The sequence below is a fragment of the Perca fluviatilis genome, chromosome 14 (genome assembly GCF_010015445.1).
Source record: "Perca fluviatilis chromosome 14, GENO_Pfluv_1.0, whole genome shotgun sequence".
Taxonomy (NCBI): Eukaryota; Metazoa; Chordata; class Actinopteri; order Perciformes; family Percidae; genus Perca; species Perca fluviatilis.
The window spans coordinates 14,560,317-14,583,844 of NC_053125.1; the positions used below are offsets into that span (position 1 = coordinate 14,560,317).

Genomic DNA, 23,528 nt, shown 5'->3' on the forward strand with positions numbered 1-23,528 from the left:
ATATTAATATTAAAAACCTCATAAAGTGAAATTTTCATGCCATGGGACCTTTAAATGAAGCTTTCAGGCAGAGGCTTTCAAGGATTCCTCGAGTAGTCGTTGTAGCTGTAGTGGCAGATAGCACATCATTAAACTGAAAGTATTTCATTTGAAATCGACCTGTCTGCGAATTACTTGAAAAATACACATGATATTATTTTGTCTTGCGTGTTTAATGATTTCACATTTTACTTCAAGTGAGTTCCGATGTAGCAGGATAAATGTCTTAAGTGGGTTTTGACTTTGTCAACATCCTCCTAGGTGGTCTTGCCTGCTGCGTTTGTGTGCCTGTCTCTGATCTTCTCCCTCATCGTTCCACCATTCACTGAATATCCGAGTCTGGAGCTGCATCCCTGGATGTATGGTCTGCCTCAATACACCTTTTACAGGTAACCACATAATGATATAGCACAGAAAGAATTGTCAGTTTTGTTTTTTAGTAGTTATTATGGCATTTTAACCCAGTTCACCACACATTTACATTTTTTATTTTGAATGGTAACCGTCTGTGATGAGTTCCTTTTAAGTTTAATAACTACCCTAAATGATGTAATGCATCCAATAATATAATTACGGTGAGGAAACCAGATTTTTCCAGGGAATAATCATCTACCAAATGATGTTCACTGTTATCCGAGGCAGAGTGTGTGTGAATAGTTCGAAAAGAACTGGTAGAAGAAAGACTTAGGGGGACGTATTTGGCAGGGGGTTTAGGGGTCCTCCCTCAAGAAACTGTTACCATTTTTAAATTTTAAAAAAATCACAATTTTGAACCATTATTATTACTATACTGTATCTATGTCTAAAACGTTGGAAAAGCTAGAGCAGATCATGAATAAATAACACTCAAAAAGCTTAAAGGTGCCTTGCCACACGTATTTCATTACTCTGTGGTGATGTCTGAAGTTCTACCATGGACTCTGTAAAATTTTTTGTGGAAAAAATGCCTTGGTTACCTTGTTTCAAGCCATTCTAGTTTGGTATAGAAAGCCTGCAGGAAGCCTCAGCTCAATTTCTGCCAGTTAGTGTTAATTTTGTCACCTATTTTTAATTTAGTCTTAGTCTCGTGCCAAATGTCCTTGTTAGTTTTAGTCATATTTAGTCATTCACATATCTTTTTTTGTTAGTCAAGTTTTAGTCGACTAAAAGTCTCGTCATTTTAGTCAAGTTTTAGTCAAAACATTTTAGTCTTTTTTAAATAAATTATTTCTGAGATTATTTCTGATAACCATTTCAGTCAAATAGTTATATAAAAATAAATTATATAATATTATATAAATATCGAGCCTCTTCCTTATTTCACCAGTAAATTCCTGTTAAACGACAAAAACAATCACTGCATGGGAAAAGGATATTTTACAATAACTTTGAATGCAGCATGAAGCTGGCGAGGCGTATTTCAAGTGAACGCAACATATGTGTTGTTTTTCAGACAACGGCAGCTGCAGACTGTCGTACGTCCCCCTGTTGGAATCCTACACGGTGAAATACAGACAAACCTTTACACCGTTTAGCTGTCAGCATTTTATCCGTGTTTACTCCAGCTGCTAGCTAACGGTAGGCTAACGTTACCTGCTGCCAAGTATAGTGTTAACTAGCGTCCCGTGCAGCGATGTTTCGGTTGCCTCTAACGTCCGTTTAGGAGCATCAGAGAGAAGCTCAGGCATTTAAGTGGCACCGAAATCCGCGTTGCTATTCAGTCCGGTGGATAACGGTTGTTAAGGCACCTGTCGGTGCCGTAGCACCAGGTCTCGGTACCCAACCCTAGTAACAGCTGAATATTCTATCTCATGATGAAAAAGTAGAGACGATTATAGACGAAAATGAAGAGAGATTTTATCTTAGTTTTTATTTTATGCAAAACATTTTAGTCTCGTCTTTTTTCGTCAACAATAATGCATGTTAATTTAGTCTTAGTCAGCGTTTTTGGACATTGGCGCAGTCTCGTCATGGAAAAAAAAGGTTGTTGACGCACATATTTAGTCTCGTCCCGTCTGACAAAATTAACACTACTGCCAGTTCTCATTAATATTCAACAAGCTAAGCTGTTTGAATCTGATTGGCTAACAGCTAGCCAATGAGCGCCTGGCTGTCAGCATCCTTTACCAAGCTTTGTGAGCTAATGAATAGTAATGAGCTCAGGCAATATGATGTCAGACTGACCAGCTTTTGTAATTGGCCTGGTTTGTCTGCTTATTTCTTTTCAGTGGCTAGAGCTGACAGAGGAGGTAGCAGTTAATTTTCACATTCACCACATAACACAAACACATATGGACCTAACATATTTAAAAAAAATACAAGGAAAAACGGTTTTGTGTGGCAGGGCACCTTTAAAGACACAACTTTCTAAAGAAGTCCACTGGACCAACTACAATCATTAGGTCTGAGAAAAGTTTATTTAGTTAGTTTTGATGCTCACATTGATTTTACATTAATTTGGCTTAGGTGGTTTTTAAGAATCTCAACTTATGAAGCATAGTTCTTAATAATAAACACCTAAAAAACATATATGCTTATATTCATGTGAACACTTACTGTACAGGATATAGTATGATCTTTAAGTTCCAATAAGGTTTCTCTTCCACTGTCTTTTAATTGCTACATATTCACACCAGTGAGCTCAAAACTGCTGCAACATGATCCTTTTCTGTAACAACAAAAGTGCTGTAAAGGTTTAAATCTAATATGCATCACTGGTTACAGCATCTGTCCAAACCATCTAACTAATCTTGTCACTGTATTCATACTGTGTTCCTTTGACATGAAGCTGTTGTTGCTTATCTATCCTGCAGGTGTTTCATTTCCCCTGGCAGCATTTTGTATAGAATTCACTTTGAAGATGTCAAGACACAATTAAGTGCAACTTAATTAAGTGCATACCATGATAGTATCATAAATAGACAAGTGGTTTATTTATGATACTATCTTAACACTTGGTCAGAGTGAGATGCTGCTCTTTTTTTCTTTTTGTTGACGTATTTATACACTTTTGCCTTTAACATAGTGGTAAATATTTTTTGTACTTTGCTTTGTTTGACCGTAGAATTGTCGAGTCATGATAGTTAATGCAAATGATAAACACTTCTTGAATATTTAATTCATGTGTTTGGTTATATCCACATAGTATCAGTGCTCTACATTAATAACTGACAGTGTGCTTGCTGGGTGACTCACACTACTACTACTGGCATATTTTTTGTATGCTACTTCTTTCGCTTGTCATCTCTCAGTTTTGGCATCACATATACATACCAACAACACTTACAACACATATCAACATGCAGCTAACTGAGTACACTGGCACTATTACCTTTGGTAGTGATCCATTCACAAAAAAATTATTAAAGCATTACTCTTTTGAAGTTGAAACTAGAATCTTGGAACTTAATTCGACAAAGAAACTTTTCAGTACCTTTTTCTTCTTGAAAATGTACATAGTTTCACTTTTTGCTTTTCTTTCTGACTATTACTTATGCCAAAAATGCAACTGAAACATTTAATTGCAATTATTTGTCACCGTCTACAGTGCTAAAACATTTAAAATTGTCTTTTTATCCCTCCATGGTGCTGAAACAGTCAAACCCAGTTTATTTACTGTTAATACTTCTACCACTATTATTACTTCCTCTATGACCACTGCATAGTGTACATGGAGTTGTCGTTAGCACTTAGACACTTACACAACATCCATACACTACCAAAAACCCAGAAAACCACTAGCAACACTCCGAGATACTAAGTTTTCTTTAGCAACACCTTGGAAAACCCACATCTATCCATAAAAGATAATTTCTTTGTAGTGTCACAAGGTTGCTGGGTGTTTTTTATAAGACGGACAAGACCTTTACATGATATGGTGATAATATGTCTCAGTGTACGTTCAACAGCACGTGACAAGTGGGAATACAATCCTGGCTCACATCATTCGTGGGATTTCAGAGCCTGCTTCGCCTTATCTGTCACATAGTCTCTTGTGACGAAACTTGGAACTGCACATTCAGTTTTTTGGGGAATTCCTGGTAGCAGTTTTTGTATATGACATTATAAAGCTGGAGTTGTTCTTAATTTTTCTGGCCAATTCCTAAATATTGTCATGATCTCTTAAGTGACTTTAAAACATCCTGCCTGATGATGACAGTGTGAATAAAAGTATTGTGTCTTTTCAGATCATTATCAACAGTTGATAATGATTTATCTAATTTAGAAATTGAAGGGGCTTTGAATCCTGCTCACTAGTGAACACTGTATACCTGTGGCAATAAGTGGATTTATTATGCTCTGTATTTCTAGTTTTTGGTTACTGAGTGTTCTATCCGAATATGGAAAGTAATATTTACACTCAACAACACTCTTTGGTTTATCATCCGAAACGGTTATTCCTCTTATATAATGGCCTTCATTTGACTTTCTTCTAATATTGTCTTAGTTTTTACTTCTATGATGTTTCATTTTGACTAGATGAACTATTCATTAGTTCCGCTGTTTCTGTGTATATGCACAAGTCTTCATTTTGGAACTGTCCAATAGTTTTATTATCTCGAATAACGTGGTAACCCAGCCATTGTTAATTGCAAAACAGATGGCTGCACATAATCCATTTTAACAATCGGATCACTTCAATTGCGCTCGCTGGTGGCCAAGGAAATGACCGAATGACCTTCATGGAGACGCCTCTAAATGAGACAATGAACACTGTATTAATCCAAATGGTTGGCTGGGCTGTGGCCACTGCTGGCAGAAAGCCATCACGATGGTCTTTATGAAACACTGTGTTTTAACTCCCACGATACCCATAAGATAAAGGGCAGAGTGTGTGTGGTTAGTAATGAGAATGAAATTGGAATGGGAAGATTGTTTAACTGAGACACGGCGTAGATATGCACAGGACACTTAGATAAAAATGCAAGGCTGTGAAGAGCCTAAACTGTACACAGAATCTGGAACAGGCTCATATCAATATGTGCTTGCACAAACATCAGGACGGAACTATACTTTAGAGAAAAAGTATGCAACACAATGGTGTTTGGGGAATTTATGTTTTGACTCTTTGGCCCAAACAAATGAGTTTGTGACCTCAATGATTTCTCTCTATCTCTTGATTAAGATAGCCCCAGTTGCATGCAGCATGCTGTCAAGTATTTACTTAAAATGCACCACATCTGATTCCCTGGTGTACATGTCTCATTTCCTTGCAGGCCTTCTTTGATGTCAAGATACGTTCAAGATTAATGATGATCTAAACTCCTGTGCTTTGCCAATGTGGAAGACCGATTAGATGATTTGTGAAATCTTAATCAATTGTGACGGAAGACAGATTATAAAATGTGTAAAATCCTAACCACTTGTAATGACAGTGAGCACAGTTATACCATGGCTCCACCAAAAGGGACGCTTACGACTTTGACATAAAACCTAAATTACTTGTTGGTCTGTTTTATTGACATTGTGACTCGTGGATTTAAGTGACATGGACCTGCTGTGAGATATACAATTGAAAACCTTATTGCACACTGAAACAATTGAATGTGTATATGTATTGATTATATTCCCAATATTCGCAGCAAAGATGTGCCTGACAATGTGGAGGTGTCTAACGTGGTGGAAACCTTGGTAAACAATCCTGGCTTTGGAACTCGCTGCATGAATGGAAACCCAATACCGTAAGTGTTAATGCACAAGAAGCCAAAATAATAGCATTAGTGTGTGCACATGCATTAATGACAAATGGTACTTATAAAGTGTTGTGCTTTGAAAGCTGTGTATGTGTCATGCATGTCCGAGCATGTGTCTCTGCCTCCTTCAAGAAATTCTGCTGCAGAAATAGAGCAAGCTGAAACAAAGCCAAGTTACCAAGAGCATTGGAAAGGAATTATCTGCATGATTTTGAAGATCAGTTCCTAAGAATAAATTTGATCAATAAATAATTTGCTTTGCACACGCTCTTCTTGTCATCCTGATCAGAATAACTTCACAGTTCACAGTTCAAGTGCTTGTGCATCTTACTCAGCTGAAGTTCTTCAAACACAAACCACACATGTTTTAATTCAGAGGTATTATTCTGCAGTCTAAAATATATATTACTTTTGACTCATTTAACAAGTATTCCATCCATCTGATGGCATACAATATGCAGTGAATGTAATGTAATATCTCAATTCACTCTCCTTATTCTGATTCTCCTCACCCTCTCATTTCCTTCACTATTTTTTTTTTTTTTTGACCATACATATCAGTTACAATTATGGTTAAAATAAGAAAGCATATTGTGTATGTTTTTCAGCAGATGCATTTGGCATTATTACACTCCTATTTCCACCATTTTTTTTTTCTCTTAGGAAGTTACCATGTTCAGCTAGTGGCTCTGAATGGTTCACTCCATCTGTGGATCAGTCCGTCACTGACATCTTCCTCAACGGTAATTGGAACATGTCCAACCCTTCCCCCTCCTGTCAGTGCAGCACGCCTAAACGGACGATCATGTTACCTGACTGTCCACCTGGTGCAGGAGGGGGGGGGGGGGGCCCCCCGGGGTTTGTTTTTTTTGGGTGGTTGTTGTTTTTTTTTTTTGGGGTGTGGTGTTTGTTGAACCCCCCCTTTTTTTTTTTTTTTTTTTTTTTTTTTTTATTTTTTTTTTATAATAAAAAAAAAACAAGAGTTATCTCGAGATACTTTACAGATAGAGTAGGTCTAGACCACACTCTGTAATTTCCAAAGCCCCAACAATTCCAGTAATTCCCCCAAGAGCAAGCAATAGCAGTGGCTATTGCGACAGTGGCGAGGAAAAACTCCCTTTTAGGAAGAAACCTCGGCAGACCCAGACTCTTGGTAGGTGGTGTCTGACGGTGCCGGTTGGGGGTGTGATGAACAGTGGCAATAATAGTCACATTAAAGATAATGGAACAGTGACTACAATGGTAGTCGTAGTAGTTCATGTCATAGCAGGGCACGGCAGGGCGTTATGGGATGTAGCGCGGCACAGCAGAGCATGGGTGGATGCAGTGGACGCGGCAGGACGCAGCAGGACTTTAGGGGCATACATTAGATGCCCTGCAACAGCCAGTGTGTCGGTCTCTCTCGCTGAGGTGCCTCGAGCAAGCCAGTTAAACCCTGCCTGAAACAGTAGCATGCTCATGGCTTTCTGTGCACTTCCTGTGCAAGCTGAACTCTGTATCTATGTCACAGTGGGATATACTGCAGCAAGCGAGCAAAACGGACTAAGTGTAAAAAATAAAAAATAAATCAATGACACAACAGTACAATAAAAATGCTTATCATGGAAGCTTTTGCCTTGCAGTCTGAAAGTCGCAGTCAGCATCATTTTTGATTTGAAATGTAAAGGTACTTACTAACAAGGAATTTGTTTGCATTGCAATATGTAAATCAGCCTTTTGTGCTGCCTCCCTTTTGTGAGCTACCATGCATGCATGAAAGTAGGGCCAAAATTGATTTAACTAAAAAATATATCCATAGTGTGTCCTTTTACTCCTTCAGCTATATGCCAACCTTTCACCTTGTTGCACCTTTTAGGACATTGTATTGCATGCGCTGCCAGTACAGACTTTGCAAAGGACCTCACATTTTCTGCTCACATCACGAGTCCTGGGAGGTTTGCGTGTGTCATCCTCCAGATGTCAATACCAATCCTATATAGGCCATTACTTTACCAATATATACATGGCCAAATGCAGCTAAGGTAAATGTTGCACGGTCTGATGTGAAGGGACTTGATCCAGGCCTGGATTAATGGGCAAGTTAGTGACCCTGCATACCTGCCTATCAACCACCACCTACTGACTAAACCAATCACAATACAGAGAAGGAAGAAGAGAAAGAAGCTCATTTGGAGCTAAATGGTTTGCACTGCTGTCTCCCAATGATAATGAGAAATCTAAGCTTGAGAGAGAATAAAGGGAGAAGCTGCCACCTCCACTGCGATGTCATTTTATTAGAGATGGCTTGTCTGTTTACTCAGGCTTTTTTGTTGTTGCATGCATTTTAGGAGATTTTAATTTAAATGTCTCATTTCTAACCCCACGTAAATCTGCCAATATTTTTATCCTTGTCTTGTCATCTTATGATGGTTGAGAATTTGTTTGTGGTAGTTTACCCCAGAGGAAGGGATGAAAGGAACGGGGGAGTTCTGGTGTCTGATACCAGAGATTTGGCTGCCAAACGGCATTGCATTTACAAGATAGCTAATCATTCATTTTCATACAAACTAGCTGTCTCTGCCGGTTGGTCCTGTAGGACCTCCAGCTGATGTTGGTGGCATGCGGGAGCATAGGTCGTCCTGTGATAATTCACATGTCATGTCATGGTGCAGGTTGGATAGATTTCTGTTCACATGGAATAGCATTCCAAACAAAATGCTATTTTGCAACAGTTTGCAAATCATAAATAGCATTTTTGAATTATTATGGTAACACTTTACTTGAAGGTATCGACACAATCGTGACATGACACTGTCATAACTATGACATGACACTGTCATGGACGTGTCATAAACGTTATATACAAGTCAAACGTTTATGACTTCTGTCATTAAGTGTCATTCGGTTTTTGTCATGACAAATTGACATTGTTTGGGTTGTCTTGATTATGACAACTTGACATTAAATAAAAGTGACATTACCAGAAGTTGTCTTGGTCATGATAAGTTTACATTAAATTTGTTTGGGATGTCTTTGTAATGACAACTTGACATTAACCAGGATGACATTACCAGAAGATGTCTTTGTCATGACAACTTGACATTACATTTCTTTGGAGTGTCCTTATTAAGACAACTGACATTAAAGTGATGGTTCAGAGTAATTTCACCCTAGGGTCCTTTGCACCATGACCTCGAGCCAAACAACCCCCCAGAAGCTTTTTTCACCTGGGTCTAACATTGGGAGAGTTAGTTTAGAGTAGCGTTATCAGCTGAATAGCTTAGCTCAGGGGCTGATGGATCCAGTGATGTATCTTGTAAATGATCCCACTAATAATGCCCGAAATGATACCAAACTTCTACACTAGTACAAATAGGTTATGTACTCATAAAACAATGGATTGGAAAGTTTGTAAGTACACCAGAAGTGTATGTAAATAACTGTTGGCTTCTCTTCTCTGCTGCTGCTGCTAGAGTGCTTAGGGCCGTCTACAAATTACAACACCGAAAAGAGATGCAACAAAAATATTTATTAATTTAATGATTAAATAAGGTAATGTCTCCAAACTTACCTCAGTAATTACTTGTCTACTGCTAGTTATACTACAGCACTTACTTTAAAAAAAAGTTAAATTAAATATTTTTGTTGCATCTCTTTTTGGTGTTGTCATTTGTAGACGGCCCTAAGCACTCGTCTAACTGCCGGCAGCAGCAACAACAACAGCAGCAGAGAGCAGAAGCCAGCAGACAAGTGTTATTTACATAAACTTCTGGTGTAGTTACAAACTTTACAATCCATCGTTTTATGAGTAAATAACCTATTTGTACTAGTGTAGAAGTTTGGTATCATTCGGGCATTATTAGTGGGGTCATTTACGAGATACATCACTGGATCCATTTGCCCCTGCGCTAAGCTATTCAGCTGATAACACTACTCTACGCTAACTCTCCCAATGTTCGACCCAGGTGAAAAAAGCTTCTGGGGGGGGTGTTTGGCTCGAGGTCATGGTGCAATAGGGTGAAATTACTCCGAACCATCACTTTAAACAGGATGACATTATGTCAAGTTGTCATGACAAAGACATTCCAAACAAATTTAATGTAATCTTGTCATGACCAAGACAACTTCTGGTAATGTCACTTTGATTAATGTCAAGTTGTCATAATCAAGACAAAAACCGAATGACACTTAATGACAGAACTCATAAATATTTATGACTTGTTTATAACATTTATGACACATTCATGACAGTGTCATGTCATAGTTATGACAGTGTCATGTCACGGTTATGTTGATACCTTCAAGTAAAGTTTTACCATTATTATAAGAAATTTCAATCATCACGCATTTGGGGGACATGAGGCGATAACTTAAACAGACTGGATTGGACGGCTTTGCTGTGTGTACAACCCTGGTACAGTATAATCAGAATGCAGAAGTGGGAAGGTTTGACAGCAAGTGTGTGCAGGTAGGTGTAAAACCGAAACAAAATATGAGAAACAGTGTATGATGCCATAAACTTGTTGGTATTGTTTAATAGCATGGGTGAAAAGAGTAATGTCTGTAGCTCCTTTGTCCCCATATCTACCCGTAGCCAATGTCCATGTCTTCCTTATCAAGCCCATGCCCTCACCTAGCGAGCCAACCCGAAAGACTACATAGAATGTACACATACACAAACAGTCATTTCCACACAGAGTTGCAATGTTAAAGTAAATGTACAATAGCCACACACACAAATATCAACTGAAACATTACATGCCATGTATCTCCAGATATAATACAACAGATCTGTTTTATGTGTGTATACATGCGCTCAGACAAGGGTGTATGTAGAAACCAAAATTTTACTTCGATATGTTAGAAATGTTCACAGTTGGATCTTCATTAGGTCAAAGTCTTATCATCAAGGCTGCTTTTCACTAGCATCGCCCCTACATGTAGAGCTGTAACACTTCCAAATGTTGCTGTACAATTGATTGTCTCAGAAATAATTGCGATTAACAATATAATTGTCTCATTCGTATATTTACAAATATTTTTTTTTTTTAACATACAGAACAGACTTAACCAAATATTTACAAAAAAAAAAAAAAAAAAAAAAAACCCCCCCCCGGGGAAAAAAAATATTTTTATTTTTTAAACAAATGAAACTTTTGAATGAATCCCAGGATCTTTTGGTTATATCACTGGTATGTGACCCAGATAATGTAACAACAAAGCCTATGAATTAAAACATGCCTCTTTATTATCATAAAACATTGCATATTTTCTTAAACTAACTTAAAGTAGAACATTTATCATCATCAATAAGAAACAAAGCACCAATAATCACTTATATAATAACAATTTGGCATATCTACACAAAATCAATTACCAACAACAGTCACCCTGAGGACTACGCTAATGTTAGCAATTAATTGCAATTAAACAAAGAAATGGCGAATACATAAACAAAATTGCGATTAGACAATTATGTAATTGTTACAGGCATGCCTACATGTCATATGCGGCATAACTACGCTCTTTCTAGTGTGTTGTAACGTGCCCATTCACAGAAGTGCTTGATATGTATTCATCAACTTTTGAAAGGCTATTATTTCCTATAATTAGAAAAAGAAAAATGGCATACATCTTCCACTTTTAAATCCAAATACAACTATCACAGTAGTTACCTTTTATTTTGAGAAAAATATAAATTCCTGTTGTCCGATTATGGTTTGCTCTACAGCTTGCAGTTGTCATCCTGAGCACTTAGTATAGTATATTCATGAAGTTGAACATTTATCACTCAATCGCAAATCAAGAGCAGACTGCCTTATCAACGCTTGCTACTCCCATTTAACCTACACATAATGCCACTGCTTAGTACATCTGCTTCACATCTAACATCATAATAATATGATTCACACAAATTACAGCCTTTATTGCACACTTGCATTTCTTATATAGTAGCTATTATATACGTTGCAGCCTGCCTTTCTTGTGACTGTAGCTCTTCACTCTCTTGAGCTACTTTAGATTATACAGTAAAATTTGCACTTGAACACGCACACTCACACATCTAAGAGCAGGGGGAAATGTGTTAGTTAGTTAGTTAATAAGTCTGAACCACACAAGGGTAGGAAAGTGCTTTACATTTCCCAGTAAGGGTAATTAATTCAACATAATTAAAATTATAATACAGCAGGATGACCTAAAGCCTTTTGAGTTATTATAGTTTGTTTTAGTTATAAAATGCCATATATCAATTGAATGTGCCACTTAATGGAATAAAGACAAAACGTTATGGGTGAAATCTAATGACACAATAGACAGTTGTAAAAATGTGCTTTGCTGTAGTATATATATATATATATATATATATATATATATATATATATATATATATATATATATATATATATATATATATAATGTTAAAGGTGCAATATGTAATATTGTGTGTAATACTGGCAGCTAGTGGTTAAAATAGTTACTGCAGTACAAATTCAAAATACTGGAGAGTCGTTTCCCCCGCCCCCTCCTGCCCAGACTCGAAGTTCACGGGGGTTGCCAGGCTGAGACCGCAGCATTCACAACAATGTTGCTAGACGCTTTTCTCACATAGCCAGACATTACTCCACAGCACAGCAGAGTAGCTAACGTTAGATGCTAGTCTCACATAGCCAGACATTACTCCACAGCACAGCGTAGCTAACGTTAGATTCTGGCTATATTGACAGTCATAAAAGCCCGTGCTCATTCGGGGCTCTGTAACCAACTGACAGACACACTTTTTCGGTTTAAAATTACAGTATGAACCGCTTAAAACACAACAACCTCACGTCCGCTCACACCGCCAGTCAGGCACACTTCCTCGGCTTAGAATTACAATACGAACGCTAAATATACCACTACCTTGCCGACGGAACACACTTCATTGGCTTAGAATTACGCGGCAACAATCGCTAAACACACTGCAAACTCACAGTCCTCTCTTTCGCATTTACAGCCCCCCCTCCGTGGTTTAAAATAACTCACCGTTGTCGGCTCCAGCCGCTGAAGAGGCTACATGCTGTAAACAGCCATGGGCTTGCCTGGTCCCCCGGGTAACGTTAGCAGTAAGCAGGGTTAGCAAGGCAGCGTTAGCCAGGACCAGTCGGGATCACTTTACTGGCTGTGTCTCAATTGTTGCGCAAGTAACCAACTCGGGAACTCTAGCTATATAATTCAATGTGAGTACACAAATGTTGAAATGACAAAAATGCCCCTAGTAGCTGTGATAAATTAGCCTGAAGCTAATGCTTACCGGTTCAGGAGGAAATAAGCCAATTCTGCGTCCTTTTGCGGCTAGCTAAGCTGTCTCCATCTTTCAAATACATCTCCAATATTTACCAGGGGTTGTTACGTCTCTTGTCACGCAACTGTTAGAAAAATGCTGTTTTCTTTTTTTAGGTCGGGTAGAATCTATCTCTGTTGATCCTGTTCGTTTGTTTGCTGCTTTCGTGGCTGTACTACCACGTATAGCTGTAGCGTGCTGGGTTTACGTTTTTACAGGTATATCTGGCAACCCAGCCTGGCTGTCAAACTGGGCCGTTGATAACAACACACAGATCAAAACATAAACATAAATTCCGTCACGGAATGTAAATTTCAAAAAGAAAAATACTGAAATTAGCATTGTTGTCAGAAAAGATAGTATTTCAGTTTAACATGTTTCCTTAATATCTGATGAGGCATTGGTGTCATTTTTGGATTTATTACAGTACAAATATTACATATTGGACCTTTAAGAAATGTTAAAAATAGATATTCTGGCCCAGTTAAGAAAACATTCACAGTCACTTACAGATATATTATATCTAAAATGATTTTGTCTCATAATGTCCATCACATTTTCCCCCTCAATATTTGGCCTACTCGGGAGATGTCATCTTGGAAGGACAAATGAGACCATCCATTAATAAGAGAGATTCTGCAATGTCATTGCCTTCCAACAAGCACAACATGAAATGACAGTTTGAAACCGCTCTGCTCATCTGCCAATCCTTTATTTTCCTTTCAACCCCCTATACCTCCCTATATAATATCCCACGCTATGTGATGTGCCATTTCACACTCTCCACAGATTTGTAATGCCTCGTTGAACTTGTGTGAGTCTTGCTGTGTGCTCCTTCCTGTGACAAGGCCATCCAGGGCCACTTTAAAGGAGCAACTGTCCAGGTATCATGTTATAGGATGATTGTTGAGACAGTCAAACAAGAGAAGTGCCCTTTGTGTAACCTTTTCTTTTCCCTGACGTCCGGCCCTAGCTCATGACAGCACTGTCAAGGAGTCCCCCATTTGTTGAGGCCCTATTTGTATCTTTGTGTCTTCCTGGTACCCTCTTCGGCCATCAAGGTCTTTCTTTCCAATCCTCTTTTTTTATTTTGCTCTCTTCTCTCCACCTGCTTCTCCACTTTAGCCTCACTCATTCTTTAATTTAGGTGCTTCTCAGCCCTCTGAATATATATACATAAATATATTTCTGTTATTTTATGAATTGCTACTATTTTGCCATGTATCTGGATTTGAACTAAAGAAGATGTTGTAAATAAAGGAGAAATCCAGTAGATTTCTGCTTTATTGTGTCATTTTGTATGTAGCTGGTACTTTTAGTACACATGGCTCTAATAAAAAGACCATTTCAAAAGGCTAATTCTTGCTTACATCATTGTACATTCACTTCATCATTTATCGTTTATTTACAACATCTTATTTAGTTCCAATCAAGATCCTGTAAAAGGTTATTAAATGTACTCTCATTTTTGCATGGAAACAACCTTGAGGACATTGGGTTATTACCAGTCATCTCCCACTGTGCGCTAAAGGAACTTTAAATTTAGAATAAAAGAGATTTACAAGAGGAGAATTTGACAGAGGAAAGCATTTGTACGCGATACATGTGCTGTTAACAGTCACGTTTCTCTGTTCATCACCTTCTTCGTGTATAATGAAACACTTTATTTATTTGGCAGGGATCAGTCTTTGTAACACAGTAAGCCAGCAAGATCTGCAGCCTTTATTTCATCATCTGAAAGATTTATACCGATGGGGTATTGTGTGAGTTCATGTGGTAGAAAGATACAGTGCGATTATGGGGTGTATGTTCATTGTGGTCTTTTTTTCAATGTTAGTGAAAAGACCCCAGTGTTCTAGACTAGTTAATAACTGACAAAGTGTGTAATTTTATACTACAACTCTCCACCCTTCTCCAACTTTCTTTGCCTTCCTGCTTTTAACTGCAATCCACCAGTGGGCCATAACCCATAGTTTACAGTTTGACATATAGTGCATAAGGTCATTAGATAGAAACTGTCATCTTAAATACACAGTATGGAGTCTGTGAGGTAGGATGAATATGGTGACAGATATGAATACATGAATGTGACATGCTGCTAAACATACATATGCACTATGTGTATGTATGTACATGTGCATGGGAACATATGCACTTCATCATTTCTGCTTTGCTTACCTGTAGACTGTGGTTCTTCGCAGGGGCTCATAAATGAATTCAAGTCCAAAGCAGAGACCACCCACAGTAGCTGAGCACATTGTGAGGATGTATTCCCTTTGACCTGAAAGCTTCGCCTGCTGAATAAATCATGACAAAGTGTACCAGCTTCACTCTAGTTTTCTTTTTTTATCTTTTATCCTGCCCATCCTCCCAATATGCCCTTGAGAAACTACAGAAAAGAGAGAGAGAGAGAACAAACATGGACACACCACCACAGGAGGTAGTGTGAAATCATTGTTTATTTAACCTTCATAGATGAATAGGCCGCCATGCGTGCAGAGGAATTGATAATGGCGCCACGTTCACCGAATTACGATTTATGTCTTTATCATTTGGAGACCGGCCTAACTACAGCCTGCTTGCAAATTACTCTGCTTGGTCTCATCTATCAGGGTATTGAAGTTGGGCATTGGCTTACCATTTGTGTGCAAAAAAAAAGAGAAGTTCTGCACTTTGGTTTGAGAAAAAAAAATTGCCTTAAAAGTGATTCTTTTCAGTAAGAGTATTTGTTGTACTTTTAGAAAAGAAAGGTATGATTGTATACTGCAGCATAATCCCAAAGCTGTTTTATGCATCTCTGTGTGGCCAATTTATTTAAATTCAAAACATAAAATCAGCAGGCCTGACATTTTATTGCTATTTTATGTAATCATTTATACATTTAAACCATAACGAATCTGTAAACTTTACATCTGAGGGCAGTTTTTTTCTTCAATAACAGCTGTGGCAAAGAAAAAACCCAACTAACCGCAGATTAGCTCCAAACCTCTGCCAAAACCTCCGCCAGCCCATACTCACACACATCTTTTCTCTGCTGGGCCCTGTTTATTTGTCACTTTGACTCCCAACACCCGCAGATCCATTTTAGTGTAAACCTGTCCAGAGCCACCCTCTCAACAGAAGGCAAGAGATGCTTGAAAACAAAAGAAGAATTGTCATTGAATTGTGAGGTGAGGCAAATGATGAGGCAGCGCTTTGCCTTTGTTGTAGCTAAACAGAACAGAAGGGAGTCTGGATGAAAATCTGTCATCGGGCGTGGATGTGTGCAACTCAATCTCTCATGATCTGGGACAGAATAGCCAGAGCAGCTTTCTGTTGTGGTTAATAACTGCATGCTTGTGACCGAGCAAGTGCCTCCCAAACTACTGAAGCTATGTATTGTTTGGCTCACTCTACAAAATGGTAGTTGTGATGTGATCATATTTGGCATGATCGCACAACACAATGGAATGCGCTGACCTGAAGAGCAGATCCTGAAATACACGTGGTGACAAACATACAGCCAATTACACAATGGGCCACCTGTCACTTCCACGACAAACACATCATGTTATAATGAGTTAAAATGCAGTCACAACTTCACATATACAGAAACGTATTGCTTTGCGTGAAAAAACCAATTAACCAGATTCATCACTTGCAAAACTTCAAGACAGAGGACAAGTGACCATACGCATTGACATAACATGTTTAATTATAGAAGATTGTGCTTTCCTATGATTGCTTTTTTTTGTGCACACCGAATGAAGGTAAAGTACAATATAAACAGTGCCAATATGAACACAGCACAGTCTCTTATCTTCCCAGTGCTCAAGTATGCCAGCTCATTCAACAGACATTACTCCTTAGTTTACATTTCCCTCAACCGTGTTTGCTTCCCCAGCTATCAAGCTACCACTGTGTTGTGGAGAGCTGATGTTATGTACAGAATGCCAAGCACTCTGAAGCTGTTCCCAGGTAATGAACAAGAGATGCAGGCCCAGGTATTGCACAATCACGTAATTTTCCCATTTTAGTCTTTTTGATGGGGGATATGGACCAAGGCCAAAGTAATTAGACCCACACTGACTGTATGCTCGTGTATAAACTCATTGTACACACAGTGGAGTTGAGAAGCTCTTATTTTTGGTTTTGTTTGTTTCCTAGTTCCTGTGGCTTTTTGAAAGAGAAGCATGTTTGTTCAGAGATAAGCCAAGGTTGCCATGCAGTTCGTCCTCCTTATCTGTGATTCGTAAGCCAGATGGGTCTTTTCCTCATTTGCTTTTTCCTATTTTTTGTTCTTTGCCTTGTGATTCAGGTATCTCCTCCTTTTCTTTACACTTCCCTCCTGCGTTAACTTGTGTTTCTATCCTCTATCCATTCCTGCTCTGCTTTCTTATTTATCCTATTTGTTTTTAACTTGGCTTCTAATTTCTCTTTACTCATCACTTCCTTCTTGTTTTGCCCCCCATGTATCCTCATCTCCTCTTTATTTTAATGCTACTTCTATACCCCATGGAACAGTACTGCCATGTGAAACCCAACCAAATAGTGATTTATCTCTAAAGGAAGTTTTGGACCCAGGAATAGAATGATGATGCAGATGCACAAAAACAGTCCTTCCGACTGATACCCTGTCATCTACTCCTTTTAATAGACATCTACTGTAAGTGATAAAGAATGGATATACACACAAAGGTTACCGTTTAATCAACAAACCAAAAGCTTGCACATCAAGCTGTTTGCACAGAAGGATAGATAACCACCGTAACTGTGGGGTACGTTGGTAAATTGTGTTGCAGTCGGGGGTCTCAATTGCACTTTTATCAAGGATCACTCTGCTAATTAACATAGTGTTACCTCTCTAAATAAGCAAGGCTAAAGCAGCTTGGTGTCGGCGGGAGTGTGTGTGTGTGTGTGTGTGTGTGTGTGTGTGTGTGTGTGTGTGTGTGTGTGTGTGTGTGTGTGTGTGTGTGTGTGTGTGTGTGTGTGTGTGTGTGTGTGTGTGTGTGTGTGTGTGTGTGTGTGTGCTACGGGAAGTATCAGTCTACGCTTCGTGGAGTGCATTCATGGTGGTGTGTCGCACCCTCCCTTAATTGGATGTTTGAATGTACCCATTTATCCACAGAAGGGCATCTAATTAGGGTTCTTTGACATTAGACACAGCTTTCGCAGATTTGGCAGGGGGCTAGATTTTAGCCAGGCTTCCCATAGCCAGGCTTAATTGACTATTATGATTAGGGTTGAGAGACTGTGTTCCACGGTGCTGTAAACAGATATCACCTGCAAAATGTTTTTGCTCTTAAGTTTTGTTGATTTTGCATCTACTTGACGAGTTTTTATGGGTGGCTGAGCAGTTGCGCCTGCAAGGGTCTGGCTGCGGTCAGCCTTTCTGCTCATGATGCTACAATACACACAGTTAAGTGCTAAATGCAAAAGTTGTATATCCTTTCATAAGTAAAAGAAAAAGTGCTGCACCTCTTTTGTATCTCCAAACATTATCTGCAGATTGGCCTTGTATTTTGAGAATTACTGAAAAAAAATTTGAAAAAAGTATGAATATGTCAGCCCATGCTGACATATTCACTTTATCAACTTAAGAAGGTGATAATATGTGTTTACAGCATGTTGTGCTTCACCCAAGTACCCCCAAAAAACCTGTTATGCAGGTTTAAGCTCAACGTCACTCTAACAACATAACAAATGGCGAACTAATAATGTATATTTATGTTTCGAGTTCTAACATTTCAACTCTTTTGTTTTTTTCAACAGAGGATCCAGAACACAACAGACACCTTGTTGGATTTAACTGGACGTAACATGACAGACTTTTTGATCAAGACTTTTGGAAGCTCGGGTAAAACAAGGTAATGCATGTCAATGTTGAATATTGATGTTTCTCTAGAGATTTTAGAATATGCTGCAGAATTGAAGGGTTATTTGAATCAGGGTAGTTCAAGTGATATTTTTTTAAACAAAGAGAGCCAAAGTACTACCCAATCATGTTTGTTCATGTCCATATTTCCACTGTAATATCTGCTTTTCTTGAATGTCTGTATCTCATGTGTCTTAATCTATATACAGAGCGAAGTGTGAGAATCCACTGGTGTATTTATCCTTGATATGACTCACATGCTCTTACCACCACTTGAACCTCTCTCTGCTTTTTTTCTGCCACTCCAGGTACGGGGGCATCTCTGTCGGAGCGGTCAACTCTCAAGTCCTTCTGACTGAGGCAGCAATCGAAGCTTCATTCATGGATCTAAAAAACCTATTCAGTTCATTTCAGGTATGTAAGAAATATTGACATTCACAAAGTCAAACCTGTTGATACCACTAGAGGTGTGACGAGACTTCTCGTTGAGGAGTGATATCGGTCACAAGTTTATTTTTTATTTTTTATTTTTTTATTTACTTTCGCTTACTTTTTTTTTTTTACATCTTTATTTAGATCACAAATTAAGATTATTACAGTGTGTGGCCCAGGTTAGCTCAGCTGGTAGAGCAGGCGCACACACACACACACACACAGACACACACACACACACACACACACACACACACACACACACACACACACACACACACACACACACACACACATTCAATTCTTTCACAAATACAGTCACACCTCCTAAACAGAATATTTTCATTTTAACCATATTCATTCAAGTATCAACTATAGGAAATAGCATGTCAGCTGCACCCGACACACGGACTGCAGCATGCAGTTCAGTGGGGCGCTGACTCGCACAGATCGCTCTCTTTCTCTGTCTTTTTTTAAATGAGTCAGAAGCATAAAGCAAAACCTAACTTCACTTTTAATGATATGAAACAAAGACAAATGTTCTCCTCTCGTCTTAAAATGGTCATAAATCAATACAGAGAGCAGCCTACCTCCTTGTTTTCTGCTGCAATGAAACGCTTGGTTCTCTGAGTAAAGGGGCAGGACCTAATTCTGCTTGCTCCTTCTCGAACTTTTCTCGAAATTCTTTTTGGTCTTTGGTAAATTCAGTTTTAATTTGTTTAGTTTTCTTTTGCAACATTGTTGATTGTTCCAGATCAATAATAAATCAAATCAAATCAGTCATATTTGTGTGACGGTGTCATCCTTATTAAAGCAAAAAGGCTGCATTCTCTGCCAATGCCTGGCCTGTTGGGCTACGAATATGGACATTGCCTCTGTAGAACTTGAATGGAAATAGTGTTAAAAGCTTGTCTTTTCAGGCGGCCCGTAGCTCACCCATTAAGAGCGTTTGCTCCATGTTGGCTGAGTCCTGCAGTGGTGCAGGGTTTGAATCTGACCTGCTGCCCTTTGCTGCGTGTCATCCTCCATCTCTCTCCCCCTTTCATGTCTATCCTCTTTCAAATAAAGGGAAAAGCCCCCAAAAATTATAATAAATTTCTCATCTTGTTCTTGTGAACCCAATCTCGTGTCTCGTCTCGTCTTGTGAGCTGAGTGTCTCGTCACACCCCTAGATAGCACAGCGTAGAACTTGTTTACCTGCAACACGGGACAAAAACACATCCTTCGAATCACCATCTAGAAATGTGGCCTTTTTTTTTTAAAAGTGTGGTCAAATCTAAAAATCAAAAAGTTCTTGAGTGTCATATATTAAAAATAAATCCACATTTTAACCAATTGTTATTTCTCAAACAAGATAATACTTTTTAAGTATCAAGTTTTTTTAAAATTTGTATTTAGATTTTAGTATCTCAGCCATTCTAGCAGCATCTAGGGATGGCAATGTCGGTTAGTCGTGCTGTTACGTTGTAACTCTTTCTCCAACTAAATGCTTGAGACTAGTTTTGTGACTGAAGAAGTGGTTCAGAAACTGATTTTCTCCTCCACGGCTGCAGTTTGCCAGGGGCCTTGTGAGGGAGCCGCTCCTAATTGGAGCATGGTGTTCTTTGTCTAGTTAGCTCTGTATCTTGGGTACAGGTCATGTTATTTGTAGTGGACTTTTGGATCGCGCTGTATATTTGAACGACTGAGAAAGAAGAATAACGGCAAAGAAGAGTGGAGGTTTGGATTCTTGAAATCCATTCTGTTGAGTGTCCATGGCAACAAGCTATGATTGTCTGTGCATTGCTTTGAATAAATCAAGGAATCTGGGTCTTCACTGCACGAAAACACACACATTCACACACAATCCTGCAAACCTTTTTCCTCTCACATTTATTTAACTATACCGACTTTCACTATACATTCACATACTTTTTCTTGTTTTTCTTGTTTCTTGAACTAAATACCAACTCACTTGTCCCCTTGTATCTATCTCTCCGCCTCTGTCTTGCATACACACAGTCTCTCATTAACATTTCAAATTTTTGGATGTTCAAACTACTTTGAGAGCAGCACATTGCTTTGCCCTCAGGCGTCTCCGGTCTCAGCCCTACCCAGGCTCCCTTCTCTGTCTCCCGGATCTCAACGCTAATGTGACTTTAATTCGTGCAGCAGCGATGATGTAACCTTAATGGCTGGGCATTAGCCATCCCAGCTCTGCATTCCGTGTTATTAAAGTGCTACACTGTCCTTGGGAAATGTCTGGCTCTCTTCTGCTCGGCAGGCATTGTGATACGAGACGCTAACGGGAAGTAGCATGTTTTGGCACTCTAAGCCACCTGCGCAGGCTGGGAAGTGGGCTCTGAACTTTCAGTTTAATTGCATTTCCTGTGTCTAGCAGGTAGAAATAGGGTTAGGTATCACACGTGGTGAACGTGGAGAACAAGAAAGCCTGTGTGCTGGGAATTGTATAATTAAGCCCAAAAAAATGGCACAGTGTGTTACGTAGATAGTATTAATGTTACTACTTTCCCTGAAATGTATTAACTTCTCCAACTATTTTTTTTTATCATTTATATTCAGAGAAATAAGGCCCTAATTTAACAAACCATGAACTCCTTCCTGGCAAGTTGTCAATACACACACATCGCAGACACATATTAGCACACTGTCCCACAGACCATATGACCACTCTGTCACACAGAGCACTTGACCACTGAACTGTGCAGGCCGTTTTGGAATACAAGCCAAGAAAGTCAGCGCACACTCGAGTGGCTTTATTGCTGCGTCGTTAGCTGTGGCACGGGCAGGTCCGCTGGCCAAAGCCGGGCTTGTCATTGTCCTTGACTGGGGAGGAGTTTGTCAAGGATTAGGCCCAGGCAGCTGCTGGCCCACTTCTCATCTGGTTTAAGCCACCGCTAATCCTCAGCAAGGCCGCCTAATGGCGCTGCCCGTTGCTGCTTGGCACAATGCAAACCTGAGCAAAGTAAAAATACAAAATGTTTTGAAGATGTTTTTGCTTTTGCTGGAGGAAGCATTTCAAACAAGAGTAAGAGGCTTATTCTGTGCCCGGTGTATAAATAGGTAATGTCCTGTATGCTCCTGATGGGGGCATTTTTATTTTTTTTCTTCCTTCCGATATGGAAAGAGATGAAGAGTTCATGCTGCGTTACTGAAACGTGTAAACATTTTGTTATGCCAAAAGAGCAGATTTATTAGATGGATTTATGGCAGGGCAGAAAACAAAAAATGTTCTGAATACATTCTTGAAATGTTTCAACATTTTTGAGTTTGTCAAAGATGTGGTATAGGATTGGCTGAGTGAAGGATAGGAAAAGTGAGAACAGAAGTGGTATGATCTCCTTTGTCACTTGGCCTTGGGTAACTGTCTTGGGAGCTTGAGTTATCATTTGTGTCTATTCCTTTCCACTATATCTCTTTCATAGCAGACAAGCACTTGCACCTGAGCACACTCCTGCATTCTTACAATGTCTTTCTTGATTTTTCTCCTCTTATTTTGTCTACCCCCCACCTCTTTCCCCAGTTGTCACCTGCACTTTTCTTCCACCGACCTCTCTTCACTCCATGCCACATCCACTCTCCCCCTTTTTCCCTCCTATCCTCTGCAATAGCCCGATGAAGGCAGGGTCCAACAGGAGGTCTATTTGCATTTATATCACACATGTAATGTGCTCAGTGCTCTTATGGTCAGGCTGAACAGCATGGTATCAACATGACACTTTGGGAATCCGCGTGCCTGTCATCTCAAGCTCTCATTCCAAGGCTCATTTCACATGAAACATGAGTGGAGTAGAGCATATTTTTTATGCAACTTGTCCATTCTACCATCTCTCTGCCATTTTCATCTCTTCACCACCTAGCAGACACTTTGTACTCTGTGGAAAATACTGTTTTGCTGTTATATTGTATATGAACACTTGGGGACTTAGAATCCAGCCATAGTACTTAAATATGATTGGTATATTAGGTAGTGAGGCAATTGCTGTTACTTGTGAACCTTTGTTTCATGTTCTCTTTCTCCTCATGATTTTAATTATTTCACCCTATTTAATAAAACAGAAATGTTAAAAGAGGAAAGAACTCGCAGGCAGCCAAAATAACGGGGGACACATTTTTTTCCAAGACTGTGGGAAATAAGTGTCTCAGCTCCCCGGAAGTCTTAATTCTTGTCTCCCTCTGCCTTATGTTTTGCATTTCAAAGAGCAGTGGTGGTTTTCCAAGTGTATCCAAT

The 23,528-nt window shown here is 39.1% G+C and overlaps 1 protein-coding gene across 1 annotated transcript in view; it reads left to right on the forward strand.

The window, feature by feature from the left end:
- LOC120573270 (phospholipid-transporting ATPase ABCA1-like) overlaps positions 1-23,528 on the forward strand; it is a 168,971-nt gene that overhangs the window by 87,077 nt on the left and 58,366 nt on the right. The window contains exons 30-34 of the mRNA XM_039822907.1: positions 301-428; positions 5,601-5,699; positions 6,375-6,573; positions 18,763-18,857; positions 19,174-19,279. Coding sequence (XP_039678841.1) covers positions 301-428; positions 5,601-5,699; positions 6,375-6,573; positions 18,763-18,857; positions 19,174-19,279 — 627 coding nt within the window. The remainder of the gene's footprint in view (positions 1-300; positions 429-5,600; positions 5,700-6,374; positions 6,574-18,762; positions 18,858-19,173; positions 19,280-23,528) is intronic.